The sequence below is a fragment of the Hibiscus syriacus genome, unplaced genomic scaffold (assembly GCF_006381635.1).
Source record: "Hibiscus syriacus cultivar Baekdansim isolate YM2019G1 unplaced genomic scaffold, ASM638163v2 tig00112471_pilon, whole genome shotgun sequence".
NCBI classification, from domain to species: domain Eukaryota; kingdom Viridiplantae; phylum Streptophyta; class Magnoliopsida; order Malvales; family Malvaceae; genus Hibiscus; species Hibiscus syriacus.
This window is the reverse complement of record NW_024063340.1, coordinates 571993-586685: the sequence shown is the minus strand read 5'-3', so window position 1 is coordinate 586685 and position 14693 is coordinate 571993. Positions and strand designations below refer to the sequence as shown.

Sequence of the window (14693 nt, the reverse complement as noted above, 5' to 3'; positions counted from 1 at the left end):
CGTAGGTCTTTTGGAACTAGACCCATCATTGATTCAATCTTGCCACTTTTCAAGACATTTTCAATTAATTCTCCAGAAATGACCAAATCTGCAAAATTTCTTGTTGCATTCCCCATTAAATGGTTAAATAAGGGGCCTTCAATGTATGGACAAACATTACTGTGGCCTCTTTTTCTGACAAGGTGGTTGAACTTGGGCTGCAGTGTCACGCCATCTCTGGGCATACTGTCCGAATGTTTCATTATTCTTTTTCTCCAAATTCTGGAGAGTCCATCTATCAAGGACCATGTCTGTCACATGGCGGTACTGCTCTAAAAATGCTTTAGCCAAATCTTTCCAGTCTAATGTTGGCTTTGGTCAATTGAGTATACCATTTTAAAGCCGGTCCTGTCAAACTATCCTGGAAGCAATGAATAACAATTTTCGTCCTTCACATCCTGCCATTCTTCGAAAACATAGTAATGGGATGAAGGGCATGTAGTACCGTTATATTTATCAAATTCGGGAGCTTTGAACTTGATAGGGAGGATTAGGTCTGGAACCAAACTCAATTCAATAGCATCAAACCCATAGAATGATTCAGTTATTTCCACGGATTTCATTCGTTCTTCTAAGCTCTTGATCTGTCTGGTCAGCTCTTCATTTACTTTTGTTCTCATTCAGCTCATTTAAATCTGGGATCAACTGATCAGTATTAAGATCCCCTATTTTCACATCTGATATAAGTGGATTTTGCTTGAAGATGCAGGATCCACTTGTTGATCTTCATGTGATTTGACTTCTTGTAATGCAGATGTACGAGCATTGATTTGTATAGGGGTAGTACCAGAGTGATAAATGATTCTGGTGGAAAACCTAGAGGATATATGGTTCTTGGTCAAAAGATACAGGATTTTCATGCATTTTTTCCACTGATAGCCTGCCTTTTAAACATATCCTCTATTTTCTTCATCATACTGTCCTGTGAATTTGCAATACTGGCTTCAATTTTTTCCAACTTCATTCTCATTTCTTCTTGTTCTTTATGATGCTGTTCCACAATACGCTGTATTTTATCTTCCATAATTCTCTTAGTGTCTAGTACCGTAGTGATGTAGTATTCTCTTTTGGCCAGAGTAACTGCGATTGAAAAATCTTTTAATATTTTTTTTTCAAATTTTAATTAATGAATTTTAACTTAATAAATAAAATAATTCATAGCGAAATTATGAAATGAATGATGAATGTATGCAAAATGCTGTATGAAAAAAACATTGATCCCAAAAAGTTAACTGTCATAGACAACTTCCATCAGCATACAAAAGTTTCTTCATAATATTTCATAACTACAGATAAGGTGTAGCTTCCTAAGCTCTATAATTTCCTTCATTAACCATAACACCCTTCTTCCACACTTAGAAACTGGATCAACTTGATGCTCAATTATTTTGGCTTCAACAGCTAGTTCCCCAACATATCTGGCAACCTCGCTCATTTGAACCATGGCCTCGAACACCATATACTTCTTTCTTCACTTCTTTCAACATAGAACTCAGTTGACTTTTGCCATTGCTCATTCGTTCCTTCAAGAGTTTGCTCTAACTCAGTGATTCTGACTTGGCAATTGTGCAGAATTTTTCAAGATCTCTAATGCGTCTTCGCAGTGAAGCATTTTCCTCATTACTTTCCTTGAGATCATTAGGTCCTAGACGAACCTTTTCTTGAAACAATGATTCTTCAAGTTAAAATGTAATATTAAACTCTGAGTTTTTGTTTCTAGACTGATCCAGATCCTCTTCCAGTTTTGTTCGTGCTTCTTGCGTTCTTTGATTAAGCTTCTGGATTGAATATCTTTATTTCTGCATCTCTGCATCCAATTTCTAGCCCACCTCCTGCTAACCTCAAGTCGGTGTTGAAATTTTTTCTTTCTATCTCCCATTTTTCTTTTTCAACATTGGATTCTTCCATCTTTTGGCCTCTGACTTCAAGCTCAGCAATCAACTGGTTCATTTCAATTCAATCCCTTGAACATGATACTTTTCTCGCTTTCAATTTTAACAAAGATGTCATTCTTCATCTCTTCTAAATCTTTGGCTCGATCTCTTTCTCTTTGCATTTCATTCATGATTTCACGGTGTTCAGCCTTGTGTTTTATAATTCGCTCTCTTTTGTCGACCTCAAAAATCTTCCATTTTTTGCTTTCCTTTTTCCAGGCTTTTGAGTAGATGGCTATTCTTCCCTTTTAGATCTTCAACTCGTCTTTTCTCAATGTTCAATTCTCTGGTCATCTGTACCGTTGATTGGCTGGTCCTGATGCTTTCGGGATTTGTATAACTCCTGGTAATCTTTCTGTAAGGCTTTGTACTCATCCTCACCTTTTTCTTTATCTTTTCTCAACATTGCACATTGTGATGAATGAAAGTCAATGTCAACCCCCAACATAGCTTTATCTTGTCTCATTTGCTCTAATTCTTTCGACCAGCCATCTCTTTCTGCTTCAAACTCAGCTCTCAAGATTTCAATCTCTGATGGAACCAACTTAATGCGATCTTCCATAGAGATATCCTCATTTTGATCTGGTAGAGGAATATTTTCGTTTTTTCTGACAGATCTCCAATCTTCATAATCAGGAGTTAGCATTTCTTTTGCTGCTTTAGCTTGAATACAAAAAGTTGTTTTCCAAGCTGTAACGGCTTCCATGATATTTCTTTTATAATTTTGCTGTGAAATGCGAACTCAGATGACTGTAATCCAGTGACAGGTACAAATTGACGACCTTCATACTGTCTTATAACCAGAAGTGGTGCATATCCAATTCCTCCCCATAATCCGAGCAGCATTATCCAGTTGTAATCACCACATTTGTAAATGAATTCCCTTTGTATTTGCCATGGGGCTCGCCAAACAACGTCATTGCTTTGCAGATTTCGAAAGGCATTAATCCACATATCTTTCTTAATTTCTTTCGGCCATTCCTGCTCCAGAAATTCCTTTAATGGTGAATAATCCGTATTAAAGCGTCGGTATGAACCTTTTCTGTTCTCCAGAAATGACTACGGATCCAAACATATAACAACTGAGTACACCCTGAGAATCGTCCACTCCTAACCTTCTGCAAGCATTTAATGATCTGAAGGTCTCTGCTAGGATGGCAGAAACAGGATTAATCTTCTTCGGTAGTTGTCAAACAAGTCTACCACTGCAGCTTCAATATATCCCAATACTTTTGGGAAGATGACCATACCATATATACCCAGAGCAATAATCGAATCGTACTTTATTATCTGGATGGCTCTGAATAAGTTCTCTGATGTTGGTCCAAGCAATGCCTTCGCTTTCGCCTTTTTTTTTTGTACGGATGCTACCCATTCTTCTCGTACCCCGGCAATCTTTGCTAATTTAACTCGAAAGGGTTGAGTTTTAATTGACTTTGAATATATTCGATTCTCCAAAGCACCTTCAAAATGTAACAAAGTTGTATATTCTTCAATAGTAGGGACCCAAGTCCTCCTTATTGAAAGTGAAGCAATTGTACCCTGGATTCCAGAATTGAACTAGGGCTCTGAGTAATTCATCATCAACTTCAACATAGAGCAAATATGAGATGTCTCCGTAAGTCTGATAAAACTGCAATTTTTTGTTTGAATCCCAACTTTTCCCAAATGCTTCGCAAATCTTGCATATCATTTCTTTTTAGTGAACTGAAGCAAACTGACCAAGTCAATACATAATCATCCTGCAGACTGTCTCCTTCTTGTCTTTGTAAATCTTCAGCCACTGTCTTACTTCTGAGTTTAGAATTACTTGACTTGAACACTTTTTATCCATAGATGAAGGCTTTCCAATGAGACAATTAACACAAGATCAATGTCTTTTATCCTGTATGATGCAATGCAAACAGAAAAATAAAGAACACACAAAAGAAAATAAATTAGTTTACATAATAAAGAAATTTAATAATAACATTTACATAAATATTCTTTATTTAAACATGCTTTTCTGAATTTAAATAATTTAAATAAACATGTAATTTAAATAATAATTAACAGAAAAGACAAAATTCATTTTCCTGTGTGTACACCTATTTTGGACAAAATTTCGGCATGACTTCTGATCGGAAGAGTTTCTAAGGTTTTTTATATGCAGGGTTTCAGATCTAGAAGTAAAGGTACCCGAATTGTCTTTGTTAGTGCCCCCTTGGGTTGCTAACCCTCAATCCTAGTCCATTACAGACTAAAGTGGATCGAGTTCAATTCGAGGGGATACATTTCTCTATGTCTGACACGGAGAATAAATTCTCACGAAGACATAGAGCATATGAACCCCGAAAGTTACTTGCTAGGTCTGACACGGAGAATAAATTCTCACGAAGACGTCGCTTTCACCCCACTTAAAAGGGACAACTCAATTATAGAGTTTTATGTAATGCAATGCAAGTGTTGTGTGAGGAGAAATGCTCAACCTTGACAGTAAATAAATAATGAAATAAATAATTACAAATAAAAATAAAACAGATAAATTATATGAAAATATAAGTATATAAAATTTTGAAAAGATAAAATTAAAATTAAATATATGAATTTTTAATTTTTAATTTATAGAGACAATTCATAATTGATTTTTAAAAGTTTGACCGTCCCCAGCGGAGTCGCCAAGCTGTCGTAACCGGTTTTCGTCCGGGCACGAATTTTTACTTGGCGGGAAAAATGATGTGAATAAATGGTTTTGAAAATAATTTAGGAGTCGCCATCGGCCTTTTGGGTCAGGTAGGTCGAATACCTAAAAAACATCTTTAAAAGAGTTTTAAGAAAACATCAATTAAAAAAAATTAAACTGATCTGCGTTTATAACCAAAAATTCGTTCTTTTTAGAATAAAAGGGATTCGTGGTCGGTTACGTTTTAGGGAAGGATTAGCACCCCTACAACGCCCAAAATTAGTACTTTGCAATTATAATTGTCTCTATTATTAAAATTTAAAAATTCAAATATATTTAATTCTATTATTTTCAAAATTATATATAAAAATTTTTTTTTTAAAAATATCCAAAAGAACTTCTAGGTGCCTTAAGACAGCTCTTTTTCTTTGATATTGATAAATAATATTATTTAATTTTTAATTTTAAATATCAGAATAGGACATCCCAGTTGTATTAAGACTGTCCTTTTCTCTCGATTTATTAAGATAAATATTTAAAATTACTATTATATATATTTATGAATATATAAAATATTTTTCATAAATAAAAATACTATTAAAACAATATATTTAAAAACAATAAAATAAAAAAACATATAAAATAAATGACTAAATTACAGTAAAAATAAATTAAAGTCTACTTCATAATTAATCAAAATTATAGGGATCAAATATGTTATTTCTGATTTAATGATTAGTGACTAAAATAAATTATCTAAAATTCGAATTTTATAATGAATAAATTAAAAATATAAACTAGGGATTAAAATTATTTAGAAATTAATGGATCAAATCTGTAATTTATCCTAAATATATTATTTTAATATGAAGGACTAAAATAAAAGAAATTAAATTCGAACCAAATTAAGAATATTATAAATTTAATTTAGTGACTAAATGTAAATTTTACAAATCCGGAGGACTGCGGACGGGGTTTAACTATTTCATAATTACGCGTATAGTCCTTCCCGAAACGACGTCGTTCGGGAAGGACTATAAATGGTCCAAACCGGCTGGCCCGAAGGGCCAGCCATTTCATTTCTTTTTTTTTTCTCTCTCTAGCAGAGAGAGTTTTAAAACTCTCTGCCTTCTCTCTAGCTTCCCTCCCCGGAGGGAAGCCGGTCACCGGACGGCAACCGTCTGCCGCCGTGACCATCACCCGCCGGCCACCGCATCCGGTGGCCGGAAAATTTTTTTCTTTACACTAATATAGATCGGACCGTCCTAAGGACGGTTCCGGTGTTATTTCTTCCTAAAAGGCTCCCAATCGGAGCAAATCTACAAAAGTACCTTCGTTGTTTCGAAGGTTCCGGTGAGATCTGGTAGTCGGAGCTTCCTCGGTAAGTCTCTTCTTCTTCCTTATTCTTTTCTTTTTTTTCCTTCTGGGGTGAGATCTGGTAGTTCGGAGCTTCCTCGGTAAGTCTCTTCTTATTCTTTTTCTTTTTCCTTCTGGTTCTTTGCTGCTACTGAGATCGTTGGTATTAGTTTGTTTTTTTTCTTTTCTCTGTTTTTTTTTTTTTCCCGGTCTGTCTCTGTCTCTGTCTCTGTCTCTTTTTCTGTCTCTGTCTCTTTTTTTTTTTTTTCGCAGGTGGGTGGTGGCTTTTATAGCCACCACCGTTGTGGCCGTCGGACCGGTCCGAAGAGTGAGTTTCGGTGAGTCACCGGACTACCAGTGGTGACTCACGAGTATCCATGGCGTGGACGGCTGCCATTTATCTTCTGGAGTCTTCGGTTGGGACGTGGCAGCGGCGAAGGCGGCGAGAAGACTGTCGGCAGCCGCGTGGAAGCTGGGGCGGCGCCGCGTGGCCATAGGGTATCAACCCTAGGGTTCCTCTCTGGAACCATGTGGACCGTTGGATCGTGCCAGATCCAACGGTTGTAATGAGGCGGCTGAGGATGTTAGGGTTAGGAAACCCTAACTGGAAACCCAAATTTAGGGTTTCTGGTTGGATTTGGACCGGTTTCAGTTGGTTTGTAACTGGGCCGTTTGAATTGTAATGGTTTGTAATTTATATTATATTTAATATTAATAATAATAATAATAATAATAATAAAATAATAATAATAATAATATTATAATGATAAATAATATTAATAATAATAATAATATAATAAATAATAATAATATTAATAATAATAAATGGATAAAAAATAGTATCTTCAGAGGTGATGAGTTCTAATAAAAAATATGTTTTATTCAAACTCGTCACTTCGAGGTGAAGAGTTTTAATAAAATATAATTTTTTTTTTAAATTCTATCACATCGCGATAAAAGTTTAAATAAAAAATTTTTTTTTATTGAATTCGTCACGTCGATGTGACAATTTCATGCATTGTAGAAAATGACATAGATCCAAAAAAAAGTGTGCCCTATTTTGGTAATTTTTTTGGGCTACCTTATTGGACCAAAAACCCAATATTTCCAAAATCTTTTAGCTTTTGTTGCCTAACCATCAATGGCCCGATTCAGTAGATGGCAGACCGCAGACCCAGATCGAAATTTCTCAAAATCAAACTATTCAAATAATATTTTAATTATCAAAGTTTTTGAAAGTTATAAAATATTTAATAAAATTTTCAATATATAATAAAATTATTATCAAATTTATCAAAATTTTGTAATTATTATATCTATAGTATGATTTGTAATAATTTTATAAATTGGGTGATCATTTTGTTTTGAAAGTTTAGTGCTAAAAGAACATTTCAGAATACCTAAGTGATATATGGTGTACTTTACCGAACTAAGAATTGCCGTTTACTTCAGTTCTAATATTATCTGGTTCGAAGCTTGAGAATTGTGTTGCGTGTCCTTTCTCTGCCTTTTGCCCTCTTTTCTTCATCTTACATCAGCTTAGAAAATTTCATAAAAATTATTTGAATCCATAATTGACGGTGATACGTTGTGTCGAATTTCATAATTGTCAAAAGTCTCGAGATTTTGTTTTAGATCTGTTGAGGGAATTAGATGATTTCTTTTTTCTCTGTGGTTTATCGTGGATCTTAGTGAAAGATGTTGCGAGCTTTGATGTGTTCTTCAATTATTCACGCCCTTTGATGTCTCTTATCTTCCCAAAAATAATCATATATGTGAAACATGTGCTCACTTGCTCTAATTTGAATGTAAATGAAATTTATTTGTGATACACCAACCGAAAATTAAGAATTCAACTGTTAATGACTTGAAATATGGATAATCCTTGGAAGCAATTTGGTGTTCTGAGTTTTTAGTGCTGACAATATCAACTTCATTTTTGGTTTCTGATAAAGTCTCTGTTGAGTTTGGGGGGTCAAGCCTTGCTTATAGAAATCGACTTCATGTTATGCAATAATTGGAGATGTTATGCCCTTACATCATTAAGAAGTATGCTAATTTTATCTGGTTGCACATTTTTGCAGTGACTATGTTCAAGCTACTGCTTATTGGAGATTCAGTGTTGGAAAATCTTGTCTGCTTTGAGATTTGCTGTAAGTTTCTTTACTTAAACTGTCATAAAGTATTCTCTTTGCTTCTTGGAGAGTTGTTGCGCATTCTAGTGTCATATGATTACCTGTAATTGTTATATTCACGTTTTAAAAAGTTCCATTGCATATACCATGAATGATGAGAGAATTTGAGTTTCATGTGGTGAACTATTTTTATGATTTGAGTGGAACACATTTTTGGTAGGAGAATAGTTTTATTGGAGATGTCAAATATCTCTGGATACTTTCGGATGGCCATGCAGGACTGGACCTTGGTACTGATCATTGTGTAATTTGTTTAATGCAGGATGATTCATACGTAGAAAGTTCATAAGCACCATTGGGGTTGATTTTGTGAGTAAACGGTCCATAGGTTAGCTTGGACTTTAAGTGCAAAATCTATAGCAATTATTTTGATTTTTTTGTCCTCGCTTGTTCTCTTTTGGTAGAAATACGCACAGTGGAGCAGGATGGGAAGACCATTAAACTTCAAATTGTATGCTTTTGCATTCTGTACTTCTTTTATTTTTTTTTATTTATTCATATCTTTGAATATTTTCTATCTAGGTTCATCCAGGTAAATATTCCTTGTAGGAGAACGAGTTGTCTGCCCTACTGCTACTCTTCCCTTCCTGCTATTTTCCCTTTTGTATATTATCATTGTATTAATATAGTCCTTCAAAGTTTCTCATAAACCTTGACACTTAGCAAGCTTGGCATTTTAGCTTCTTGATGGTTAACTAGTCAATTTGCCCTTGATTCAATGATCAGTGGGACACTGCTGGACAAGAACGGTTTAGGACAATCACTAGCAGCTACTACCGTGGGGCTCATGGCATAATAGTGGGTGATCTTTCCCTTTCTAGATTTCTCCGTTCTTTTCTTCCATTTCTCCATTTTATTTATGATTCTCATTTATTTTTTAAAATTTTAATATCCCCACCCTTCCCTGTGGCTCCTTTATTAGATGTCTATGATGTGACAGACCAAGAAAGCTTCAATAATGTGAATCAATGGATGAGTGAAATTGATCGTTATGCTAGTGACAATGTTAACAACTATGGTTGGAAACAAGTGTGATCTTACAGCAAATAAAGTTGTGTCATACGAAGCAGGCAAGGTATTTGCTAGTTCACATGCAAACCATCAATTTTCTTCTATACCTTTATAGCAGGTTTAATTCTAGAAAGAACTGTATGATTATTCAATGGTAATTATTGGCGTGTTATGTTCATCACTTCATCCCTTTCACCATATTGCTGCTTTTCTTCTTACAGGCACTTGCAGATGAAGTTGGCATACCTTTTATGGAAACTAGTGCAAAGATGCCACTAATGTGGAACAGACTTTATGGCCATGGTGCTTCCATCAAAGACAGGTACCCATATTCTTTTCCCGAAATAGTTTTAGTAACATCTGGAGTCTGGACTGTCATTTTTGACCCGATCCTGAAATCCATCCCCATTAACCTGAATCTGAATCCAATCTATCCTGAATTGATAAGAAGTCAGCAACATGAAATAACCCAAAATTTTAAAATTCCAATTGACTTGACCGGAAACTAACTGGATTGTACCACTCTAGTAATATTGCGCTGATGAATTGCATTTTCTGGTTATCTAGGTTTATGGTTCACTCTTAATACCAGAAAGTTTGGATCAATGAACTCGTTCTTTGAACTTTTACCAACAAGTCATGATTCCTATCGATTGTCGGATACTTAGTGTGTTTTAGTTGCTCATTAAAATTGCTTCTAAATGCAGAATGGCTAGCCAACCAGCCATGAACAATGCAAGGCCTCCAACGGTACAGATCCGAGGACAGCAGTTGAACAGAAGAGTGGCTGCTGCTCATAAAATGTCGAATGCTGGGTTAGTTGGAGGGTCTATTTCTTCAGTATGGTACTGCCGGTGGTGGCACGGTGTGTAAGATTCAAGTGTTTCTTAACTCGTCAGTTGCAGAACCTTATTTCATGTTTGGACAAAACCTTAGAGGATATTATCATTTATTTCTCATGTCTACACACTTGTTAATGTGAAGGGTTTGTAGAATGTATGATTGTTTGTTTGTTGATTAAATAAGTACTAGTGTTCTTTGTCAAGCTATGTTTTTTAGACTGCCTAATTAAATATAATAAAATAAATATTATGGTAAAATTTCCTTGTGGTCCAATTGCCTTTCTTTTTCCTCATGCTATAATTTGCTTCCCTTTGACCAGGCCATGGATAACACTGTAAACTGAACACCGTGCTAACAACGTCATAATTATTTAAAAATTAAATAAAAATACAAAAATATTTAATAAAAAATAATTTTTATATCACAATTCATATTCAAAGCAAGTCATAACATATATAAGTTAAAACTCATAAAATCAGTGAAACATAATTATTCAATTAACTACATAATATTTAAAGTAAAAATATTAAATAATAAATATTATATTATATAACTATAATTAAAAAATAAATTTGGGGTTAAAAAATCATAACAAAATGATATTGTTTGGTTTAATTTTTTTTTAAAAACAATCCCACATGGCTAAGAAACATAGAAGATCATCCTAACTAACTTCTATAAATAATAGAGGTAATCTAGCATTCAAAATCATAGAGCCTTTTGGTAAGCATTGAGTGAATTATTCTTTCACTTCAATCAAGCTCGAATTTTAGGCTTCAATCAAATTTCTAAAATTTTTTTGAGTTCAAACATTTTCGAGTTCAAGTTTCAATATAATATTTCGAGTTCGAGTTAAACTCATAATTTTTAGCTCGTGAGTTTGAATTGAGTTGAGCTTACTTTTAAATTTTTCAAGTTCGAGTTGAGCTCAACAATACTCGAGTTTGACTTGGCTCGTTTAACAAACGACGTCGTTTGATTTAATTTTTTTAAAAAAAAAAATTGGCGATTTTTTTCGATTTTCCCTGTTTTTTCCGGTTTTCAGTCGGTCCGGTTTGAACGGTTCAACGGTTCTGGCCGGTTCACTAGTAGTGGTTCAACCGGTCTAGATTAAACCGAATTAGACAACAGTTCCCGATTGAACGATCGGTCCGGTCCGGTTTTCAAAACAATACTGAACACTTACACCTTAGTCACTAAGTGTCCAACTCACTTATAAGTATAATTTTTATTTGGGTAAAGTACATAGATGGTCCCTTGACCATGGATGTTGCTTTGTTGAATCTCATGACTACTAAAAGTTACAAAATAGTCATCCGTTTATAGGATGTACTTTGTTGAGTTAATCGACTATTAAAAGTTACAAATTGGTTACCCCACTATTCATTATGTTCTAAATTCGTCATTTTTCATAAAAAAAAAATTGACGACAATCTAAGCTAGAAATTAATCTGCTGATTGAGATATGATAAAATATAATATCAAAATCTTAAACGACTATCATATTTCAGTTAGTATGTTAATGTCCAGTCAGACGACCGTTATTTTTTAACGAAATTGAATGAATTTAGAACCTAATGAATAATCAAATGATTGTTTTGTAATTTTTAATAGTCGAGGGACTCAACAAAGCACCATCCTATAGACAAGAGACTATTTTGTAACTTTTAATAGTCGGTGAACTCAACAAAACAATATCATATAGTCGAGGGACATTTATGTACTTTACCCTTTTTATTTCCGGTTACATGTAAGCCACCTATTTTATTTTAGGGGTAAATGATTTATTTGGTGATTTAACTATAATTGAATTTTTATTTTGATCATTTAAGTATTTATTTTGGCAAAATTTTGTGTTTTAGTGACTCGCTTCTCTACAAGGAGTGAATTCTGTCATATTTGATCTCATGATACTTTCGTCACGAATTATTGACATAGTTATCTATCCAATTTATCTTGAATATCTCTTGGATAGCTTTAATTTACTTATTGTGGCAGGAAAGAAATCAACGAATGTTTCAAGGCCGTTTTAGAACGGTTGAATGCTTGTTTAAAGAAGTTAAAGACCATGTTGGAATTCGACTTAGAGGAACTAATATTAATAGGCTTGATAGTACTAACTTAAAGCTTTGTAATGTTTGGGATATAGTCTAACCAATCTTGTATAGGATGTTCTTTAATTTTGTGATGTACGATTGGTTGATTGGTTGTATCTGAACTTCTTTAGGTAATAAAATCAAAATTATCCAAAAAAAAAAATTTATCTTACTTATCGAGATATTTAGTGTGAAATTAAACATTCAAGGGGTAGTTCATATCATTTGTTATCGAATCATTATTCTCCTCTCAAAATATATCTAATAGAATCTCAAAAGACATCTAATAGAGTCTTTATCGTTATAATTTTTAAAATTTAAAGTTTCTTCGTTTATTTTCGGATATAAGATCAATGATGATATCTCTATATGAAACATGACACTTACATAACATCACATAAATTTGAAATGGACTTTATTTAAAAAAATAAATTATATATATAATATTAATGCAATTAGCACAAATTTTGATAATATAAAACATATGCTTTTAATGAAATTAATATAAATGACTTAATTAGTTAATGATAAAAGTTTAATAGGGTAAAAAGTGATTTTTGATAATTTTTATATCTTGAGTTTAATACTCATTATGTGTGATTTTGATCCATATTCATTTTGTGACATTATTAGTATTTGATTAATATTTATAGCTTGTCTATAAATAAACCTATTAAATCACATCAGTGGTAAAAGGAATAATATTATTCTCACTAGATATTATAGATTATAGCACTTACGTCTACAAGATGTGTATACGTTGTCGATAGATTAAAAAAGTTACAAACATATACTATGTTATAATTACTCCAAACTATTAAAAAAATTAGCCAAAAGGGTAACCCTCCACTTTTTTTTAAAACTAATATGACCCTCCAATTTAGAAAAAAAATTCAATGTGGTCCTTTGATTACTTTGTGCTGACGGGACCTTTTTTCTCTCAATCCGGCTCTCCAACTCAAGAAAGTAACTCAATCTGACCCTCTAATTTCTGTTTAATGATGTTATAAATGAGGAAATTATACAATTCCTCACTCAACTATCTTCCCTATTCTATTTAGTCACTAAACTTTAAAAGTTTTCAATTTAATCACTCAACATTTTATTAATATTAATGTATGATGTGAAATTTATTATTATTATTTTATTAATATATGATTAAAATGATATTAATAAATTAAAATTTTAAAAATATATTGAAACAAAAAATATTCTCAAAAATATAATTAAATTAAAAAAATATTCCCTTAGCTTTATATATTTCCAAATCTCCATTATCCTCCTTTATCCTCTCACTTCATTTTTCTTCCTTTTCAACCAAATATTTCTTTTTTTATTCTTTCATTACCTGGTTAAGTAGCTCATCTCCAGTTTTTCAATTTTTTTACAAGTTTAATATGGGTTCACCATATCTAGTAATGAAAGGGAAAAAAAATAAATCTTTTGTGAAAAGGAAAATACCACATCATACATAAATATTAATAGAATAAATCATGATGATTAAAATAAGAGCAATTTAAAAGTTGAGTGATTAAATTGAAAACTTTTAAAGTTTAGTGACCGAAATAGAAGAGAAAAATAGGAGGGCCAAATTGAGTTATTTTCCTTAGTTGGAGGGCCATATTGAGGAGAAAAAAAGGATTTGTCTTGTTTAATGTGCCACTTCAGTACAAAGTAACGGCTCCGTCGATCAAAGATAAAAACGTTGATCAAAAGACCACATTAAATCTTATTTCTGAATTGGAGGGTCACATTGAGTTTTTTTTTTTTTTTGAAAAATGGAGGGCCTCAAGTACTTTTTTACCAAATAAAAACTATAACTCAATGGCACAAAATACTAATTATTAGACCATTATGACTAAGATATTCATCTACCAAACCGATTAGGTGTATATCTGAAAATCCAGATTCGTTACGCAAAGGGTGAAGAAATTGGGTTAAACTCACCCACCCATATTATCCACACTGCCTTTTTCTATTAGGTGGGTTTGATGAGCTCAAGTGACAGGCCATGTTCTACCAACTCCTCCATTTCCAAACTAATACTCCAAAACCATCACTATATGATATTGCAGATATGGTGAGTTCATCATGCCATTGCCTAACCCAACCATACAGGAAAGCCATTATGAATGTATAAACAAATATTATTCCTTTGACTTGGCTGGCCTCATTAGCTTGGGTTAGGTTTTGATTAAGATGTTCTTTAACACATCAAATTGCCGCATAAATATTACACCAGTTCACTGTTGTTAAAACCAAATTAAACAGATCAGCTGAATCAGTCATTTGTGGTCTGATCATATCAGGGACGGAGCCAGGATTCCGACTCAAGGTGGAGCAAAGTATAATTAATCATGAAAATGAGGGGACAAAGTATATCAACCATAGAAAATGAGTGGGAAAATTAAATAAACTAAAATTTAGAGTCCTAATTTAATATTTTTCCCATATATTTTTTAATAATAAAAAAATGAGGGGTAGTCCCCTGGGACAAAGGTAGTTCCGCCTCTGGATCAGATCAATCCTAACATATATTGTTAAATAAAATTAACAA

At 33.2% G+C, this 14693-nt stretch overlaps 1 protein-coding gene and 1 long non-coding RNA gene across 3 annotated transcripts; both read left to right on the top strand.

Moving 5' to 3' along the window:
* Window positions 1-8549: 8549 nt before the first annotated feature.
* On the top strand, window positions 8550-9192 carry LOC120179955. 2 transcript variants are annotated; one of them, XR_005521656.1, is made up of 3 exons: window positions 8550-8637; window positions 8913-8984; window positions 9109-9192. It is a non-coding gene; the product is annotated as an uncharacterized LOC120179955 (long non-coding RNA). The 2 variants fall into 2 exon arrangements; XR_005521657.1 differs by having other exon boundaries at window positions 9127-9145.
* A 9-nt stretch (window positions 9193-9201) lies between these two features.
* On the top strand, window positions 9202-10219 carry LOC120179899 (GTP-binding protein YPTM2-like). The gene is made up of 3 exons (XM_039185357.1): window positions 9202-9261; window positions 9419-9519; window positions 9905-10219. The coding sequence occupies exons 1-3, from the start codon at window positions 9202-9204 to the stop codon at window positions 10068-10070; spliced, it is 327 nt and encodes a 108-aa protein (XP_039041288.1). The 3' UTR covers window positions 10071-10219.
* Window positions 10220-14693: the final 4474 nt, after the last annotated feature.

Bases quoted from the DNA above. Each gene is read 5' to 3' on its own strand.
- LOC120179899 (XM_039185357.1), top strand. From the start codon at position 9,202: ATGGTTGGAAACAAGTGTGATCTTACAGCAAATAAAGTTGTGTCATAC. The intron at 9,262-9,418 runs GTATTTGCTAGT...TTCTTCTTACAG, and splicing joins TGTCATACGAAGCAGGCAAG to GCACTTGCAGATGAAGTTGG. The intron at 9,520-9,904 runs GTACCCATATTC...TTCTAAATGCAG, and splicing joins GGTGCTTCCATCAAAGACAG to AATGGCTAGCCAACCAGCCA.